This window comes from Accipiter gentilis, chromosome 10 (assembly GCF_929443795.1).
Source record: "Accipiter gentilis chromosome 10, bAccGen1.1, whole genome shotgun sequence".
Lineage (NCBI taxonomy): Eukaryota > Metazoa > Chordata > Aves > Accipitriformes > Accipitridae > Astur > Astur gentilis.
The window spans coordinates 36,381,148-36,397,653 of NC_064889.1; the positions used below are offsets into that span (position 1 = coordinate 36,381,148).

The window sequence follows — 16,506 nt, forward strand, 5'->3', positions numbered from 1 at the left end:
GATTATATATGTATCATGCAGATCTAGGAAAAGTATTGTCCTAAGGCCATTATCTTCTCTATCTATATGTTGGGATTTTTTTACCTTTTGAAGCTCTTGCTGTTCTAAATAGAGTAACTGCTGAAGGAGTTGGTGGTTTGCAAGATGCTGTCAAATAGAAAAAAAGGTATCTGATGGCTTACTTGGTGTGTTTATAACTTTATTCTGCTGGGATACTTCTGCTGCAATATAGTTCACATGTAAAAGAAAAAGATAGGCTATAGTTTACCTGTTCTAATATCTCACTGTAGAATCCTGAAGGGTCTAGAAACAGAAACAGCCTTTTTCTGCAAGACATAATTCCCAAGTTCAAACTGTGTAACTTTGCATACATTCACATGGAATTTATCTATTTAGCAACAACTCATTTATTTTGATTGATGCTTCTGCAGCTTTTTATCTGTTGTCAGGAATTCAGTGCCATTGCTTCAGAAAGTAATGTCTCAAAACAAAAAATGCAAAATCTCAGGAAAGTGAGGTTTTTATTGTAAATTGATATTACTTCCTGATCTGTGTTGATATCTTTGAAACACATGTATCCATGAAACATTTTCCTGTGACTATAGCTTTGATTCACTGCTGCTTCTTTTTTGCTTCTCCTGTGCTGTTCAGCAAGTGGCAACAAAATAAAGCCATTCCAGTAGAAATCAGAATTTCTTAAGCTTCACTGAACAGACTGCTACATAGGAGGAAGCAGAGTGGGATAGGGAGGAAAGTGAAAATGTAGAATGTTATTTAACATATTTGAATTGCCCATTCTAGTCCACGTAAAGCAATTTTTTTCTTTGCTTTTTTGAGAACGTCATAATTTATACTTACTATGTTGAAGTCCTCTTAAGGTGACATCTGACGTGGTTCTGATATGAAGATAGGATTCTTTAGTTTTGGAGGCCTGATTAGAGGTTATATTGGTTTGCTAGAACAGACTAGTTATTAATAAAGCAGGAATAAATAAGAGATGATTGGGAGGGGGTATCGTTCTGTTTGGTTTTTGTTTCTTCACAGGAAGATTCCCATCATAGTATTAATTTTGTATTAACAATAGCTTTCCTACATCTCTTGGAATCACTTGGATGGAGGCTTTTGCTTTAATGTTTGGCATTAGGCAGCGTTTTCATTATGGATGGTGTTTACCTAAGATTCACACTTAGTTGCCAAATAAATTTGCCTGAAAATCTGCCTTTAGTTTCATGGAAACTTAGTTACTATGAAATATATTCTACATTTTAATATGCAAACAATAAAAATGAGCTGCTTTACTCATAACACATACTTTGTCTTGACAGGCGCTTGCAACTTTTGGATGGGGAATACGAAGTGGCCATGCAGGAAATGGAAGAGTGTCCCATTAGCAAGAAAAGAGCAACATGGGAAACAATACTTGATGGGAAGGTATGGATTGTTTTAGTGGCTGAAAGACCCGTCATCAGTTAAAATGGTCTAGATTAAGGTGGAACACAATTTGAAGTGCAGTCAGTGGCTGTTTCTCTGAAAATGGATTAATTTGAACAGGAAATAGTACTTCTCTTTCAGGATGTATGGACATAAATTCTGATTTAGCTCTCAGTTTAGGAAAGCTTTGGCTATACTAGATCATTAATACAAGCAGATGTTAACTACTATGTAGGTGTGGCAGCTGTCTCCTTCAATGACTTTTGAATTTGTTTTATAAAATCAGGCAAATTAAATAGAATCATAGAATCATTCAGGTTGGAAAAGACCTTCAATATCATCGAGTCCAACCATCATCCATGCCCACTAAACCATGTTCTGGAGTACCTTGTCTACAGACTTCTTGAATACCTCCAGGGATGGTGACTCAACCACTTCCCTGGGCAGCCTATTCCAATGTCTGACAATCCTCTCAGTGAAGAAATTTTTCCTAATAGCCAACCTAAACCTCCCTTGCCGCAACTTGAGGCCATTTGCTCTTGTCCTCTCTTCAGCCACCTGACAGAAGAGACCAGCACCCACCTCACTACAACCCCCTTTCAGCAAATTGTAGAGAGTGATAAGGTCTCCCCTCAGCTTCCTTTTTTCTGGACTAAACAGCTCCAGCTCCCTCAGCCGCTCCTCAAAAGATTTATGTTCCAGGCCCATCACCAACTTGGTTGCCCTTCTCTGGACACATTCCAGCAACTAAATGTCTTTCCTGTAGTGAGGGGCCCAAAACTGAACGCAGGACTTGAGGTGTGGCCTCACCAGTGCTGAGTACAGAAGAACAATCACCTCCCTGCTCCTGCTGTCCACACTATTTTTGATACAGGCCAGGCTACCGTTGGCCAACTTGGCCACCTAGGCACACTGCTGGCTCATATTCAGCTGGCTGTCAGCCAGCACCCCCAGGTCTTTCTCTGCTGGGCAGCTTTCCAGCCACTCTTCCCCAAGCCTGTAGCACCGCATGGGGTTGCTGTGACCGAAGTGCAGGACCCGGCACTTGGCCTTGTTGAACTTCATACAATTGGCTTCAGCCCATCGATCCAGCCTGTCCAGATCTCTCTGTAGAGCCTTCCTACCCTCGAGCAGATTGACCCTGCCTCCCAACTTGGTGTCGTCTGCAAACTTGCTGCGGGTGCACTCAATCCCCTTGTCCAAATCACTGATAAAGATATTAAACAGAACCAGGCCCAACACCAAGCCCTGGGGAACACCACTAGTGACCCGCTGCCAACTGGATTTAACCCCATTCACCACAACCCTCTGGGCCATCCATCCAGCTGTTTTTTCACCCAGTGAAGAGTACGCTTGTCCAAGCCATGAGACGCCAGCTTCTCAAGGAGTATGCCATGAGAGACAGTGTCAAAGGCCTTGCTGAAGTCAAGGTAGACAACATCCACAGCCTTTCCCTCATCCACTAGGCGGGTCACCTGGTCATAGAAGGAGATCAGGTTGGTCAAGCAGGACCTGCCTTTCGTAAACCCATGCTGACTGGACTTGCCATGTGAGCGCTCTCAAGACAAACTGTTCCATAATCTTCCCTGGTACCACGGTCAGGCTGACAGGCCTGTAGTTCCCCGGATCCTCCCTCCAACCCTTCTTGTAAATGGGCGTCACATTGGCAAGCCTTCAGTCCTCTGAGACCTCCCCCGTTGACCAGAATCGGTGATAGATGATGGGGATTGGCTTGGCAAGCACCTCTGTCAGTTCCCTCAGTACTCTTGGATGGATCCCATCTGGTCCCATAGATTTGTGAGTGTCCAGATGGTGTAGTAGGTCACTAACTATTTCCCCCCTAGATTAAGGGGGGTATATTCTGCTCTTCATCCTCGCTGTCCAGCTCAGGAGGCAGAGTACCCTGAGGATGACTGGTCTCCCTATAAAAACCTGAGGCAAAGAAGGCATTAAGCACCTCAGCCTTTTCCTTCTCTCTGGTGGCAATGTTCCCTTCTATTGTCTGTCCATTAAAGGATAGATATTCTCCTTGGGATTCTTTTTACTATTAACATATTTGTAAAAACACTTTTTATTGTCCCTTACGACAGTGGCCAGATTGAGTTCTAGCTGAGCTTTTGCCTTTCTAATTTCCTCTCTGTATGACCTAATAAGATCCCTGTACTCCTCCTGAGTTGCTTGCCCTTTCTTCCAGAGATGATAAACTCTCCTTTTTTTCTTGACTCCTAGGAAGAGCTCTCTGTTCAGCCAGGCTGGTCGTTTTCCTCGGCAGTTCAACTTGCAGCACATGGGAATAGCCTGGTCCTGAGCGATTAAGATTTCCTTCTCAGAGAATGTCCATCCCTCCTGGACCCCTTTGCCCTTCAGGACTGTCTCCCAAGGGATGCTCTCAACCAGTGCCTTGAAGAGGCCAAAATTTGCCCCCCTGAAGTCCATAGTAGTGGTTTTGCTAACCCCCTTCCTTTCCTCACCAAGAATTGAGAATTCTATCATTTCATGGTCACTAAGCGCAAAACAGCTTCCTTCCCTGTTTGTAAACAGTAGATCTAGCAAGGCTCCTCCCCTGGTTGGCTCACCTACCAGCTGTTTCAGGAAGTTATCTTCCACACACTCCAGGAACCTCCTAAACTGTTTACTCTGTGCTGTGTTGAAATGTTTGTTATTATAATTAATTCAAGTTGGACAAATCAAAAGGAATAAACTGCAGAAGAGAATATTTTGGGGAAAGAAAGAGGAACCCAAAGCTTTCGTAGGTGTGATCTTACACACATACCTTAAGAGAATGCTCTTGAAATTTAGTGATGAAAGGAGGAGGGTGTGTCAGTGTAGGAGAAGGTGGTGTGCAGAGGGAAATTGTTGACTAAGGTGAATCAACACTTGGTGATACAGTGAATGCAGGTGACTGTATGCACTTACATAGCAACATGCTTCTGTGTCCTGGGAGAGTATCAGTTGTAAGTGACTGAGGAGAAGAATATGAAAATTCTAGATGGTTGCAAAGTAGTTGTGTATCAACATGATTATATAATTATGAAAAAAGCAGAGATCCAAAGTATATAGTAAAAATATAGTTATAAGCTCTATAATCCTATTCAGCCTTTACCGCTTCTGATTCTGTTAAACTGTGTTCAAGAAATTAAAATTGAAAAAATTAGAAACAGCTTTTAGGAAGATCACAGGAGGAGATCTGCGTGTAAATGTGCTAAAAAAAAGATATATATAAATTGCTGTAACTTTATTAAACTGAAACAGGGATGTGGTTGCTTTCTGTTGTTGGGAGAACATGAGAGAGGCTTTTCATGCTGGAGGTGCTACCCCAAAGAGAAGAAAAGTCACCCAGATCTGATAAGCACATAGTCATTGGCTTTCTGTTTTCGCAATAGCATTTCTCTAAACTAATGAGGCCTAAATATAATAAAGAGCTTTTAAGATAGAATTCTGTAATCTTATTGACAAATTTAAGGTATGATACTTGATAATAGTTTGGACTCAGGTCTCTTCTCTATCTTTATTACTATTAACTTGATAAGTAAGTGGAATATAAGAACATATCTACAGGAGAATATTACAATAGCATTTTTACAGCAGACAGTGGTACAGTTTTAAAGCTTGTGTATTAATATACAATACTGGACTGCAGAATTAGAAGTAGGTTTGAGTAGAAAGAGAAGTACATTGGCAGCAGGCTGGTGGGTAAGTGTTGTTTGCTTTCTAGTCAGAGCCCGTGCTGTTTACTGTTTAGTATTTTACAAAGATCAGGATGTGCATGAAGTGGTTGCTCAGTAGTGTGCAGGAAACTGCATAGTCGTCCTCTTCAGCTTTTTTTTAGTATTTCTAAATGTGTATGCTTATGTTGAAAACACAAGGACTTCAGGTGATTAAAAAATTGTATCTGTTCCCATTCTGTGAATGTTTTCTCATTATTGTTTTTGTATATGGGAAGACACTAATTCTGCTGTTTTATTTTTTTATTTCCTCTCCCCAGAGACTGCCTCCATTTGAAACATTTTCTCAGGGACCTACACTTCAGTTCACTCTTCGTTGGACAGGAGACACAAATGATAAGTCTACAGCTCCTATAGCTAAGCCTCTTGCAACACGAAACTCTGAAAGCCTCCCTCAAGAAAACAAGCCCAATTCTGTTAAACCTACTCAGACTATAGGTAAGCAAACTTTGGTTTTTGCTGCTGAATAATTATCTCCTTAGCACTTCTGTGCTTTGGGGTTCCTGACTCATTGGTGCAACTGCTTCAGGTAATCTTAAATGTGAAAAAGCAATAATGAATGGGCTTTGTTATAGCCCATATTTTATACGTTTTTTAAGGTGCATTTAAAAGCTAACAATGATGGAGTCTTTGATATAATGACAATATTGAAGTGATTATATACAATGTGCATAAATCCTGATGTGAAATAAACCAGGGGAGAAATCTGTGAATAGGACTTCTAGGGTTGTCTGTATTGCTCTACTCAATTACTGTTTTATAAGTATTTGGATTTATAGTGTTAAGTTCCTTTTTTATGCTTTCCAGTGAAAATAGTTTTAAAATTTGTCTATCAGATGATACATTTAGCTCTTGGAAAAATGTAGCTGTTACTGTGAAATATGACTGAAACTGTCTAAAATATTGTATATTACATTGCATGTTTGTGGTGTAAAGGTAACTCAGGTTCTTTAAGAAGGTTTATGAACTAGCACTAATCTCCTTGATACGTAGTTTGATGTCTAGGCATGGTCCCATGATGGAAGCACAATATACCTTTTTTTTATTATTATTCTTTAGCTGCATTTTCTGCATATTCACACAAGTTAACAAAGATTTATGTTTGGGCCTAAAGGGTTTTTTTTCTACTTTTATTCATTTTGGACAGTCTGAGGTTGTCTAGATAGAATGCGGGCTTACAGTTAGTACTGTCCAAAAATAGTTCTGTGTGGGTAAGAGCAAGAAACTATTACTACAATGTAAGGTAAGTCTGTATTTGTTATATGTAAATTAATCTGTATGTATTATTGAACTAGTTTCTCCTTAGTTATCAATTAACGTTAAGAGCCTTGTAATTTAAAACTAAATGCTTTTTAAGTTCAGAATTTTTCAGTGGTCTAAGATGTAACTGGTTTTGTTACCCTTCTGCAAGATAGTTCCCATACATTCTTTGCAGAAGAGTTTACATATTGTCAAACTTCGTAATCAGCTTTGAACTTTAAATATATATCACATTAAAAGCAGTACTGGGTAAACTATTTAAAATTGGGTTACTTAAAAATGTTTCCATGAAGCAAGGTTAAGTAGCATACAGTTATCTTCTCTGCTTGGTTTGTATTTAATGTAGTAGTGGCACTTCTGTGGTGTCATTGAAAATGTAATTACCATTGTAATCTGATCACTACTCTGAGATTACATAATGTCAAAAACATTAATGTTGTCTGCTAATATTCACTGCAAATCTAAAATTACAGGTTTTGTTACCTTAATGTATCCCATTGCCTATTTGAAAACGTTCGTTCCAGAGCTATTGAAATGCCTAGAAACTGCCCATTCTGCTGTTGCTTCTACAAAAAAGCTTGTCTTGTGAAGCTCCTGAATATAAATATTTATCCTAAATTTATGTAGGTGACTTCAAGCGCTATTTTAGAAAAAAAGTCCTTTGATATTTCTGTAGGTATATGTTAAAAAAAAAAACCAAAACAACAGGTATGTGTTCCAGATCAGTTTCTTTATCGAAGGTCTTCCAGGAATATTTCCGTTTTACATAAGGTTAGCTAATCTATATCAGTGCTGGGTCTTACCTTGAAAATTTCAATGGACTTAGAAGGTTTGACCCTTAATAATTTTCAAAGAATGTGCGATAGCACACTTTTTTTAATTCCTGCATGACGTAAAAACATTAACAGACACATGCTTGCTGTGAGATGTTTTGCAGAAGATTGTAGTATTAAGATACATATTTAGATATGAAAAAAAAAAACGATCTTTTTTCTTCTTCAAGAGTTTTTTAGGTCTTCTTGCAAAATACTGGGATAGCTGCTGGGGTGGGGGTAACTGGTTGTATACTTCAGTCCCGTTAACTGAAAACTTCACAAAGTGATGCAGCTGTACAGCAGGTAGCATGCTATTTGATTATAATTATATCAAGAAATTAAGCCTAATGTAGTCTTAAAATTTTAAAATTTGTGGTTAGTTCAGTTGCTTAATTGCAATTTTGTTAGTAGTTTTTAGAAAACGTTTCTTCCTTGCTGTCCCAGAGCTTATCTCAAAAAAGCCACTACTAAAATACTTTTTGACGCTAGATAGAAAAGACACCTTTGACCATTGTGTACTTTTTCTTTTTTTAATAGTGGTTTCCTGTCTCAGCGTCATGTTTAATCTGAAACTCCCCTTTGATTACTTAGTGGTAGTGGGGGCTGGCCTAGATACTATCTTTCTTTTGTCTCCCTCACAGTTGTTTGCAACTTTGGCCTGGAATGTTGTGTTGGCAGGTAAGGCCCAAGGACAGCTGGAAAACTTAAATTGTGCAGAAGGCAACAGGCTGGTCCTGTTGTTTAAACACCTATCAACATACCTAGACTCTTCACTGGCACCTGATTCACTTCAGAGTTACCAGTATTTCCAAGCTTGTAACTAGATGGGGACTGGGTGATGAAGGAAACTTCTAGGTCCCTGTTATAGAAGTAATTATCTGGAGCGTAGTAGTTCTGTCTCTAGACTTAGTCTCTGGGGTATGTAGCCAGGCAATGTTTGTAAAGAGTTGTCTTGCTTGGAGTTTTGGGGTTCATCTATGGTAGTGCATTGCAGAATTTGTGCAAAACAGTATTTCAGTCTGATTTTGTGTTGGATATGTAACTGAGGTTTTGGAGCTGTGGTATGATAGCAAGGGAATGATTATTATGAAAAAAAAATACTGCTTTTCCAAATGTGCCTTTTGTGTAGTTGTATTGTAGTATATGTTGGGAAACTTGATGGGTCAACAATGGCTATCTCTGGTGAGACTTTCTAAGAGTGGCAATTCTTTCCACTGCTTTTAGAGCTTTAGTGTGTAGTAATACAAAAGTTAAAGCAAGAAAAATTTTACCCCTACCTGTGCGGAAGCCACTGTCTAGAATGATCCCTGACATTCTCAGCCAGCCTACAGACATCTTTGTGTTTGTAAGGAGTACAAGAATATTTAAATAAGACTGATTCCTGTTTTCTGATTTGAATATTTTGCCTTAGCTAGGGATTGCAGACAAATAGGTTTTTTAAATCAGGATGAATGGCTGACACTTAACACACACAAAATTGATACAATTTCCAACAGAAGAAAGGCAACAGAAGCAGAGTAGTAGTTGAACTTTTGCTGGAAAAGTTGTTCTGCTTTCTCTTTACTTCCTCATACCAGGCCTCCTTGTATCTTACAGTTCCTTGGAGACCTATATTGTAATTTAAGCCGGTTTTATGCTCAGACTTGCAAAAGAAATGATGGTATGTTGACTAACTCTGGAAGGTGTGTACTAGTTTACTACATAATAAATATAGAGGCAATAGGGATGTGGCAAAGCTGCATTGCTAGTGTACTGATGGAACCCATTTTTTCTTGCATCAGAGAAGCTAAGTATTCCAGTAAATTGGTAAAGTTACAACAAAGAGCTACCTTCCAAAATAGTATAGCAGACCCTTAATACAGGAATATGTCGTAGTGCAATGCACAACTTTGTAGGGTATTTATGATGGTTGTGCTGTTTTCAGTCTCTGAATACCAAGAAAAAAGGAGAGTGAAAATAGTAGGAAACTTCTATCAGAGGTTCTGATAGTAAAAGAAAAAGATCCAGTGCATCTTTCCCAAGTGTATATGAATTTGGTGTTGTCATTTTACCTTGGCATGTTTCCCAAGGCAGACCAGTGGAATAAAGGCATCAAAGACTTTCTAAATGTGGCAGCTTAAGCTTTGCTGTAATTACAAAGTGCGCAAAGTAACTGAGCCATGGAATTCTAATTTCTCTGACGTGGTGCAGGCTGAAGTGTCAGGCCTCCTCTCTTCTTCATACAGAAAGAGGGTGACATTTCCCTTGTTCTCCAAAATATTAAATAAGTGCATCTTCTAAAAGATCTTATGTCAGTGGAGCTGAGACTTGTTTTGCCATCCTTTTCACTCTCCAGAAGCAAGTAGGTGTCATTACTTGGTTTCTCCTGAGAGTAGATGTATAAACCTGCTTAGATACGTGGGGTTTCTTGTTAATTGTATGGAATCAAATAATCTTACTGAGATTAAAATGTATGGAAGAGGCTCAAAGGCAACTGAGCAGTGCAGTTACACACTCAATAAGTGTTTGAGGGATAAGAGTTAAGGGTTAAAGTTTCAATTAAATATTTTTGTCTTACTTGCATTTCATACTGTTGTCAGTTGTGTGACTTGGGAAACTTCTGAAATTGAATTTAAGCAATGTATTTGCAATGCAGCCCTCTGAAACCAGTGTTTCTTTTTTATTTCGCAGCCATCCTTGCTTTTAGCTATACCTAAAGAATTCTCAGTTTGTTTAAATGGAGTAAGAAAAATGTTGCTTTTTACCTGACCGTTTTTAAGTTCTCTGAAGGGTTCTCTAAAACTGGAGATAGATCTGGTGTTTAAAAGTGGTGGGTTTTTCTGTAGATTTGTGAAGAAAGCCGAGTATCAAAACTTCATTGTTGCTGATATGAGCTACTTAATGTCAAAGTACACTAGAGTAGCCCATTTCCTACAACAGCAGTGTGCCCTTCTCAGAACTTCCATACTTGGGTAAGAAACAGTGCCTTTTTTTCCCCCCCCCCCTCTTCACCAAAGAAATGTGTGTCTATATGTGTATTTTTCAGCTGTGAAAGAATCCTTGCCGACAGACCTTCAAACAAGAAAAGAGAGAGATGTTTTAAATGAACCTCGACAAAAGTTGCGAATATTTTACCAGGTATTGAAAATAAGCATTGAAGGGTAAAACTAGACTCTAAATATTGCATGCAATTAAAATGTTCACTTCTCGTTTCAGTTGGGTGGAAATTTCCATTTGCCTTTTTAGTAGATTGCCTTAAGGGGTCTCAGATTCACACATTAAGAGCCATTCCACATATTTCTTACAGGAAGTATTTTAGAAAACTAATCTTCCTGGGGGCACGTCTGATGTCTAACAAGAGATGTCCTTTGTCTTTTGGAACATCTGGAGGGGGACAGGTGGTCTCCTAGGGGGAGAAAATTCTTGAAATACCAGTGTTTCAGTACACTGAGCTGATGTAGTGTTCCCAAGAACTTACTATTACTGTAGAGGTCTCCTGAAATTATGTCCAACTTTGTTTTGGGGGTTGGGAAGTTAATGAATGAAATGCATTTGATGCTAATACTACCTATTCCTTTGTTTGCATCAGTTCCTTTATAACAACAACACAAGACAGCAGACTGAAGCCCGAGATGACTTGCATTGCCCATGGTGCACACTGAACTGTCGGAAACTGTATAGTTTACTCAAACATCTTAAACTTTGTCACAGCAGATTTATCTTTAATTATGTTGTAAGTAATCTTTTTCGTGATTTAGCACTACGAAACACTGTACAGTCTGTCACGGGTATTACACATGCAGTGATTCTGTTCCTAGCCTGTTAAGTTGTAGGACTGTATCTACAAGTTAAATGCAGCTTCCTTTGAATGTTATGTGAATGTTTGCATGTTACGGGGGGGGGGGGAAATCTTGTCGGTTTGATATTTTTTTTTAAATACATATATTTAATGATGATCACTGAAGGATGAATTCTGACTATAGCTGCTGCTTTTGCATTAATGTATTCTTTTCATGTAGAAAACTGTAGATGTAGAAAGCAATGTAATCTACATTTGGTTGGAAGTCTCTTGAAGCTTCAGGAAATTTAGAAATGTTCTAATTTCCATGGTGCTTGTTAGCAATCTTTTGCTGATATTTTCCTTAATTTTATAAGCAGTTCTATTCTGAGTGGTTTTATATAAAACAGTAAAATGGTACAAAGCAAGGAAGCTTTAGTATAATTTGTTTCTAGAGGTTAAAAATTATTTGGTGTTGTAAAAGGAGACTAGATCTATGTCAGGTTATTGATGGGATGATATTTAAGGTACTCAGAATCAAAAAGGTTACTTGTTTAAACCTCCTGATGTATTGTCATTACTGTTTGCTAAGTATATTTGCAATTATGTCTTTCAGTATCATCCAAAAGGTGCTAGGATAGATGTGTCTATCAATGAGTGTTATGATGGCTCCTATGCAGGAAATCCCCAGGATATCCATCGTCAACCTGGATTTGCCTTCAGTCGCAATGGACCAGTCAAAAGAACTCCTATCACACACATACTTGTTTGCAGGTAGGGAGATGGAAAACAAGGTCTATCTGTATTTGTGTAGTAACAGCATATGGACTGGATTTGTGAAACCTAGGGATCTGTAAATCTGTAGGTGCACATAAACAGTGTTAAATTTCACTATCATTGAAGTAAAGTGGTTTATGACTAAATAAAATGTTATTGAATGATGATAACTTCACCTGTGATTTTTCTACATCTTTTCAACTGAGGTATTTATTCATAATGATGTAACTTTTTAACTGCCTTATCCAACAACTTTTCTTCCCCAAAAGGTGGAGTGTGGGTTGGAGTGGGGTGTGTTGGGTTTTTAATGGGGTTTATTTCACTACTGGCGATTCCTCCCCCACAACATTTTTACAAGCTAGAGCTTGGAAGAATAATTTGTATTAATCAGTTACAGTTCTTAGAATTTGCATATTTGATATGATAGTTGAAAGCAGTTACTTTTTTTTCCTTCTGCTAGGCCAAAGCGTACGAAAGCAAGTATGTCAGAATTTCTTGAATCTGAAGATGGAGAAGTAGAACAGCAGCGAACATACAGCAGTGGGCACAATCGGCTGTATTTCCACAGTGACACATGTTTACCTCTCCGTCCACAAGAAATGGAAGTAGACAGTGAAGATGAAAAGGACCCTGAATGGCTACGGGAGAAAACCATTACTGTAATTATTCCATTTATACAAAACTATTTTATATGCATTGTGGTTTTTAAAAGATGGTCTGCAGTTGTTGTAGGCAACAAACAGGGCATATATTGTGAAAATGATGCATTTACTTTAAGAGTAAGTAGAAAATTTTGTGATGCTGAGCCAATAATGATAGAAATTCGTGGAATCAAAGTTTGTATTTTCAAGTATGTCCTTAGTTGCAAAGCTAGCTTTGTCCACATGTGTCCTAACAAGTTTTCATTGTTTGTGGCTGGTTTTCTCCTTCAAAGAGGAGATGCTGGTATCACAGGAGTACACAGTGGGGTGTGTCTATAATACGGAAGTAATTTATCATCACAGGTCTCTACATGATATGACGTTTGACTGCAGTGCCTGAACTTTCATCAGTAGTTATTTCTGTGATGTATAGGTGGCATAAGTTGAATTTTAGGTGTGCTTTCACTACTTGTCAGCAGATGTGCAGTTCTAATGGGTGTGTTTGTTTCTTTTCCTATCCTTTCTCCCAATCCTTCATTTCTCCAGCAAATTGAAGAATTTTCTGATGTTAACGAAGGAGAGAAAGAAGTGATGAAATTATGGAATCTTCATGTTATGAAGCACGGGTATGTTACTATGCTTAGTTTTGATACAAATAAATTACGGTATAGATTTGGTTGACCATTTTACATTGCAATTCACTAAGTACTTAAAATTCAGTTAGCTCAGTTGTTTAGGAAAGGATCATTAAAGGATAATTTGGTAACAAGCTTTTGACTGTTTTAAGTTTTTAAAAAATGTTCTTGTGCCTAGTAGCCCTACGGCTTTGAAAAGAAAAAACATTGCAGATGTTGAGACTATGTAATGGATGGTCTATGCAGTTACCCTACAACATGGTTTATCAATGTATCTTTTTTTAAAAAAAATGTTCTACTTGCATAATGATGGCTTTCTAATTTGACAGGTTTATTGCTGACAATCAAATGAATCATGCCTGTATGCTGTTTGTTGAAAATTACGGACAAAAAATAATTAAGAAGAACTTGTGTCGAAACTTTATGCTACATTTGGTCAGCATGCATGACTTTAACCTCATCAGCATAATGTCAATAGACAAAGCTGTTGCCAGGCTCCGAGAGATGCAGCAGAAGTTGGAGAAAGGAGAATCGGCCTCCCCAACAGATGAGGAATCATCTGAGGAACAAAGTGGGACAACAAATGGATATAGTGAAAATAATATGAGAGAGAGAATTTCAGAAATGGATAGCATCTCAGGTGTCACAAAACAGAGCAAGAAACAAAAGCTCTGAAGTCAAAAGTCAATTGCCATTCAACGGACAAGCATTGAAGTGACATTCTAGGGTGCATGAGCTCTATAAAGAATTACACACAAAAATACAGATTCCAAACAGGCACTGGTGGATGGAAATAAATGATTTCAACAAGGATATTGTTTTAACAGGGTTTCTATTGAGTTAATTATGCAAGTACTACATGTATATTGGTTTTAGTGATGTAATGACAATATTCTAAGAGTTTGAGCATGAAGAGCAATATGAAAATCTTTTTGTAATTTTAGTAATTAGTGTCTTAAGAACTTTATGGAATTTACATAATTTAAGTATATGTAAAACCGTTTTTATATTAAGATTTTTGCATCTGTATCTGGCTGTTTTTCCTACCATGAAGTTGTGAAACATTGGGGAAAGGGGACTGGGATACAGGTTCTGCTTTTCTTATTTAGAAACTCTCCAGTTAGCTTTTTGTGAAAATAACGTCACACTTTTAAAGTTTAACCTTGATCCTTGTATTTGAAATCATTTATCAATTGATCATAAATTACAAATTAATTATTTTTTTTTACACTAAAATTATCAAAGTTGGCGAACTTAGCACTTCCTTTGTCTTGTGCCTGTTTGGAAAGATCTTGGCTTTTCATGTTACAGACACAGTGAAGTACCACCTTGGCTTTTTGAGGTTACCAGCAGTTTGGTTTTCGTGGATAATTCTGATGTATTGATCACCCAGTGTACCATTTTAAACTTGAACATTAGCTCCTTTATATTTTTATTACACATTTACACAGCTACACAACTATTTGATGTAAACCCTTTTTACTGGGGTTCCGCATCATAGTGTGCCATGCTAAAGCCGAGAGTCTATAGTCAGTATGTAGGCATTACGTCGATTAACTTCTTTTGAAGTTTATGCCTGCTGTTTTGCCTGAGTACAGACTGCAAGTCCAGGCCATAGGTTTAGCTTTGGCTTTTGAGATGCCACTCTTGAGGGAAAAATGCACTGTAAAATTGGACCAGAAAATGTGTTGCACTTCTTATGCAAGTACTCTGTGATGTATTGTATTCAATACAGATACTAAGATGCTGACTAAACTATATTTGAGCAGTTTTGCACTGCTGTTAACACATTTTATGCATACGTTTACAGATTTTTTCCAATGGAAAGTGGTTTCACTACTGGTACAGTATCAGCACCGAAGGGTTTATTCCAGCAAGCACTGTGGTTGAGTGACATCACCTCAATTTTTTATTATCCTTAAAATATTGCATTTTTCATATTCTTTATTTATAAAGGAACAATGCTGCTGTAAATACAGGTATTTTTAATTTTTTATTTTCATTCCATCACCATGAGATGCAGTTCCCTATTTGTTTAAGGGGTATATAAGCTTTCTAATGGTGTCTTCAGAAATTTATAAAATGTAAATACTGATTTTGATGGTCCTTAAGATGTGTTTAACTGTGAGACTATTTAACTAATGGTGTGGATGTGATTTGTCATCCAGTATTAAGTTCTTAGTCACTGATTTTGTGTACAAAATAGGAAAGAGGGAAACTGCAGCTTTCATTACAAACTTCTTGAAATTGCCAGCTCTCTGAGTTTTAGCAAACTCTAATTATGCCTCTGGATAGTACATCAAGCATTTCTCTCTGGCTTTAATTTGCTAAAGCTGTGCACATATGTAAAAAAATAGATTATTTTAGGGGAGATGTAGTTCTAGAATTATTGCTTATGTCATTTCTTAAGCAGTTATGCTCTTAATGCTTAAAAGAAGGCTAGCATTGTTTGCACAAAAAGTTGGTGATCCCCCCAAAAATAGTAATGAAATTACTTCTGTCCAGTAAACTTTGTATGTCATGTCAATTTATAATAAAAGCTGAAAAAATCCCTTTGTTTTCTATTTATAAAGATGCCTTTTCTATATGTACCTTTGATAGATTTTGAAGATACCATGTAAGCTGGTTAAGAATTTGAATGGTACAGTAGATGTAAAAACAAAACAAAACCCCAAACAAAAAACCAAAACAAGTTCAGTTGTTTAAATGAACCATTGTTTTTACATTAAATGTTTTATTTGAAATCGGCTTTTGTACATAAAGTTCAGTAATATAAAATCTGCCATGATGGTTGTCCGGTCATTTTGTGTGCATGCAGAAAGGCCACAAGCAACATCTTGTATAAACTTTCTCTTCTGCATGTCTCTTAAAATTTGGATACGTGTTCTTCCTTTGCCAGGTTGTTACAAAGGTAGCGAAGTTTCTGTCCAGTCTTTTTGTTATATTTAATGTGTATCCATAAATTACCAGGTTTTTAGCTGGATTATAAAAACTTCTATTCTCCTGTCTTGGGGGTAGAACTGAGTTCCTGAGATACATCTGTTTAAGTTGTGTATTACTGTTCAGAACTGTAATTTATATAACTGAAAATGAAACATATCACTTGTGTCAGTTATAAAAATAGGACTTGTGTGGCTTTTTACATGCAAGTGGTTAATGTTTCAAACAGATTTTACAAGACAGTTTATTTAGAGCAAAATTTAAATCAGTATCAGTTGAAAACAGTGCTTCTCTGGGACTGTAGAAGATGAATATTCCAGGTACTACAGAACAAAATGAGTAAGGAATTGCACTGCTTGGCCAAATAGTGACTGCTGAATAGCAGACACTGAAAACCTTTTTCCATGTTAGAAATAATTCAGATACTGAAATACAGGATATCACAGATAAATTCTGTAAACTGGACTTCAGACTGCAGTTGTTGGGTATGCTTTCATCTCTAAAATTGGCAAGGTTCTTCTAATC

At 37.5% G+C, this 16,506-nt stretch overlaps 1 protein-coding gene across 1 annotated transcript in view; it reads left to right on the forward strand.

Annotated features, from left to right (window-relative positions):
- SUZ12 (SUZ12 polycomb repressive complex 2 subunit) overlaps positions 1–15,963 on the forward strand; it is a 34,074-nt gene extending 18,111 nt beyond the window's left edge. Inside the window, exons 9-16 of the mRNA XM_049811769.1 lie at positions 1,326–1,431; positions 5,417–5,594; positions 10,257–10,348; positions 10,800–10,943; positions 11,605–11,762; positions 12,226–12,424; positions 12,953–13,032; positions 13,371–15,963. Of these exons, the coding sequence (XP_049667726.1) occupies positions 1,326–1,431; positions 5,417–5,594; positions 10,257–10,348; positions 10,800–10,943; positions 11,605–11,762; positions 12,226–12,424; positions 12,953–13,032; positions 13,371–13,716 (1,303 nt within the window). The 3' untranslated portion in view covers positions 13,717–15,963. The remainder of the gene's footprint in view (positions 1–1,325; positions 1,432–5,416; positions 5,595–10,256; positions 10,349–10,799; positions 10,944–11,604; positions 11,763–12,225; positions 12,425–12,952; positions 13,033–13,370) is intronic.
- The last annotated feature ends 543 nt before the right edge of the window (positions 15,964–16,506 follow it).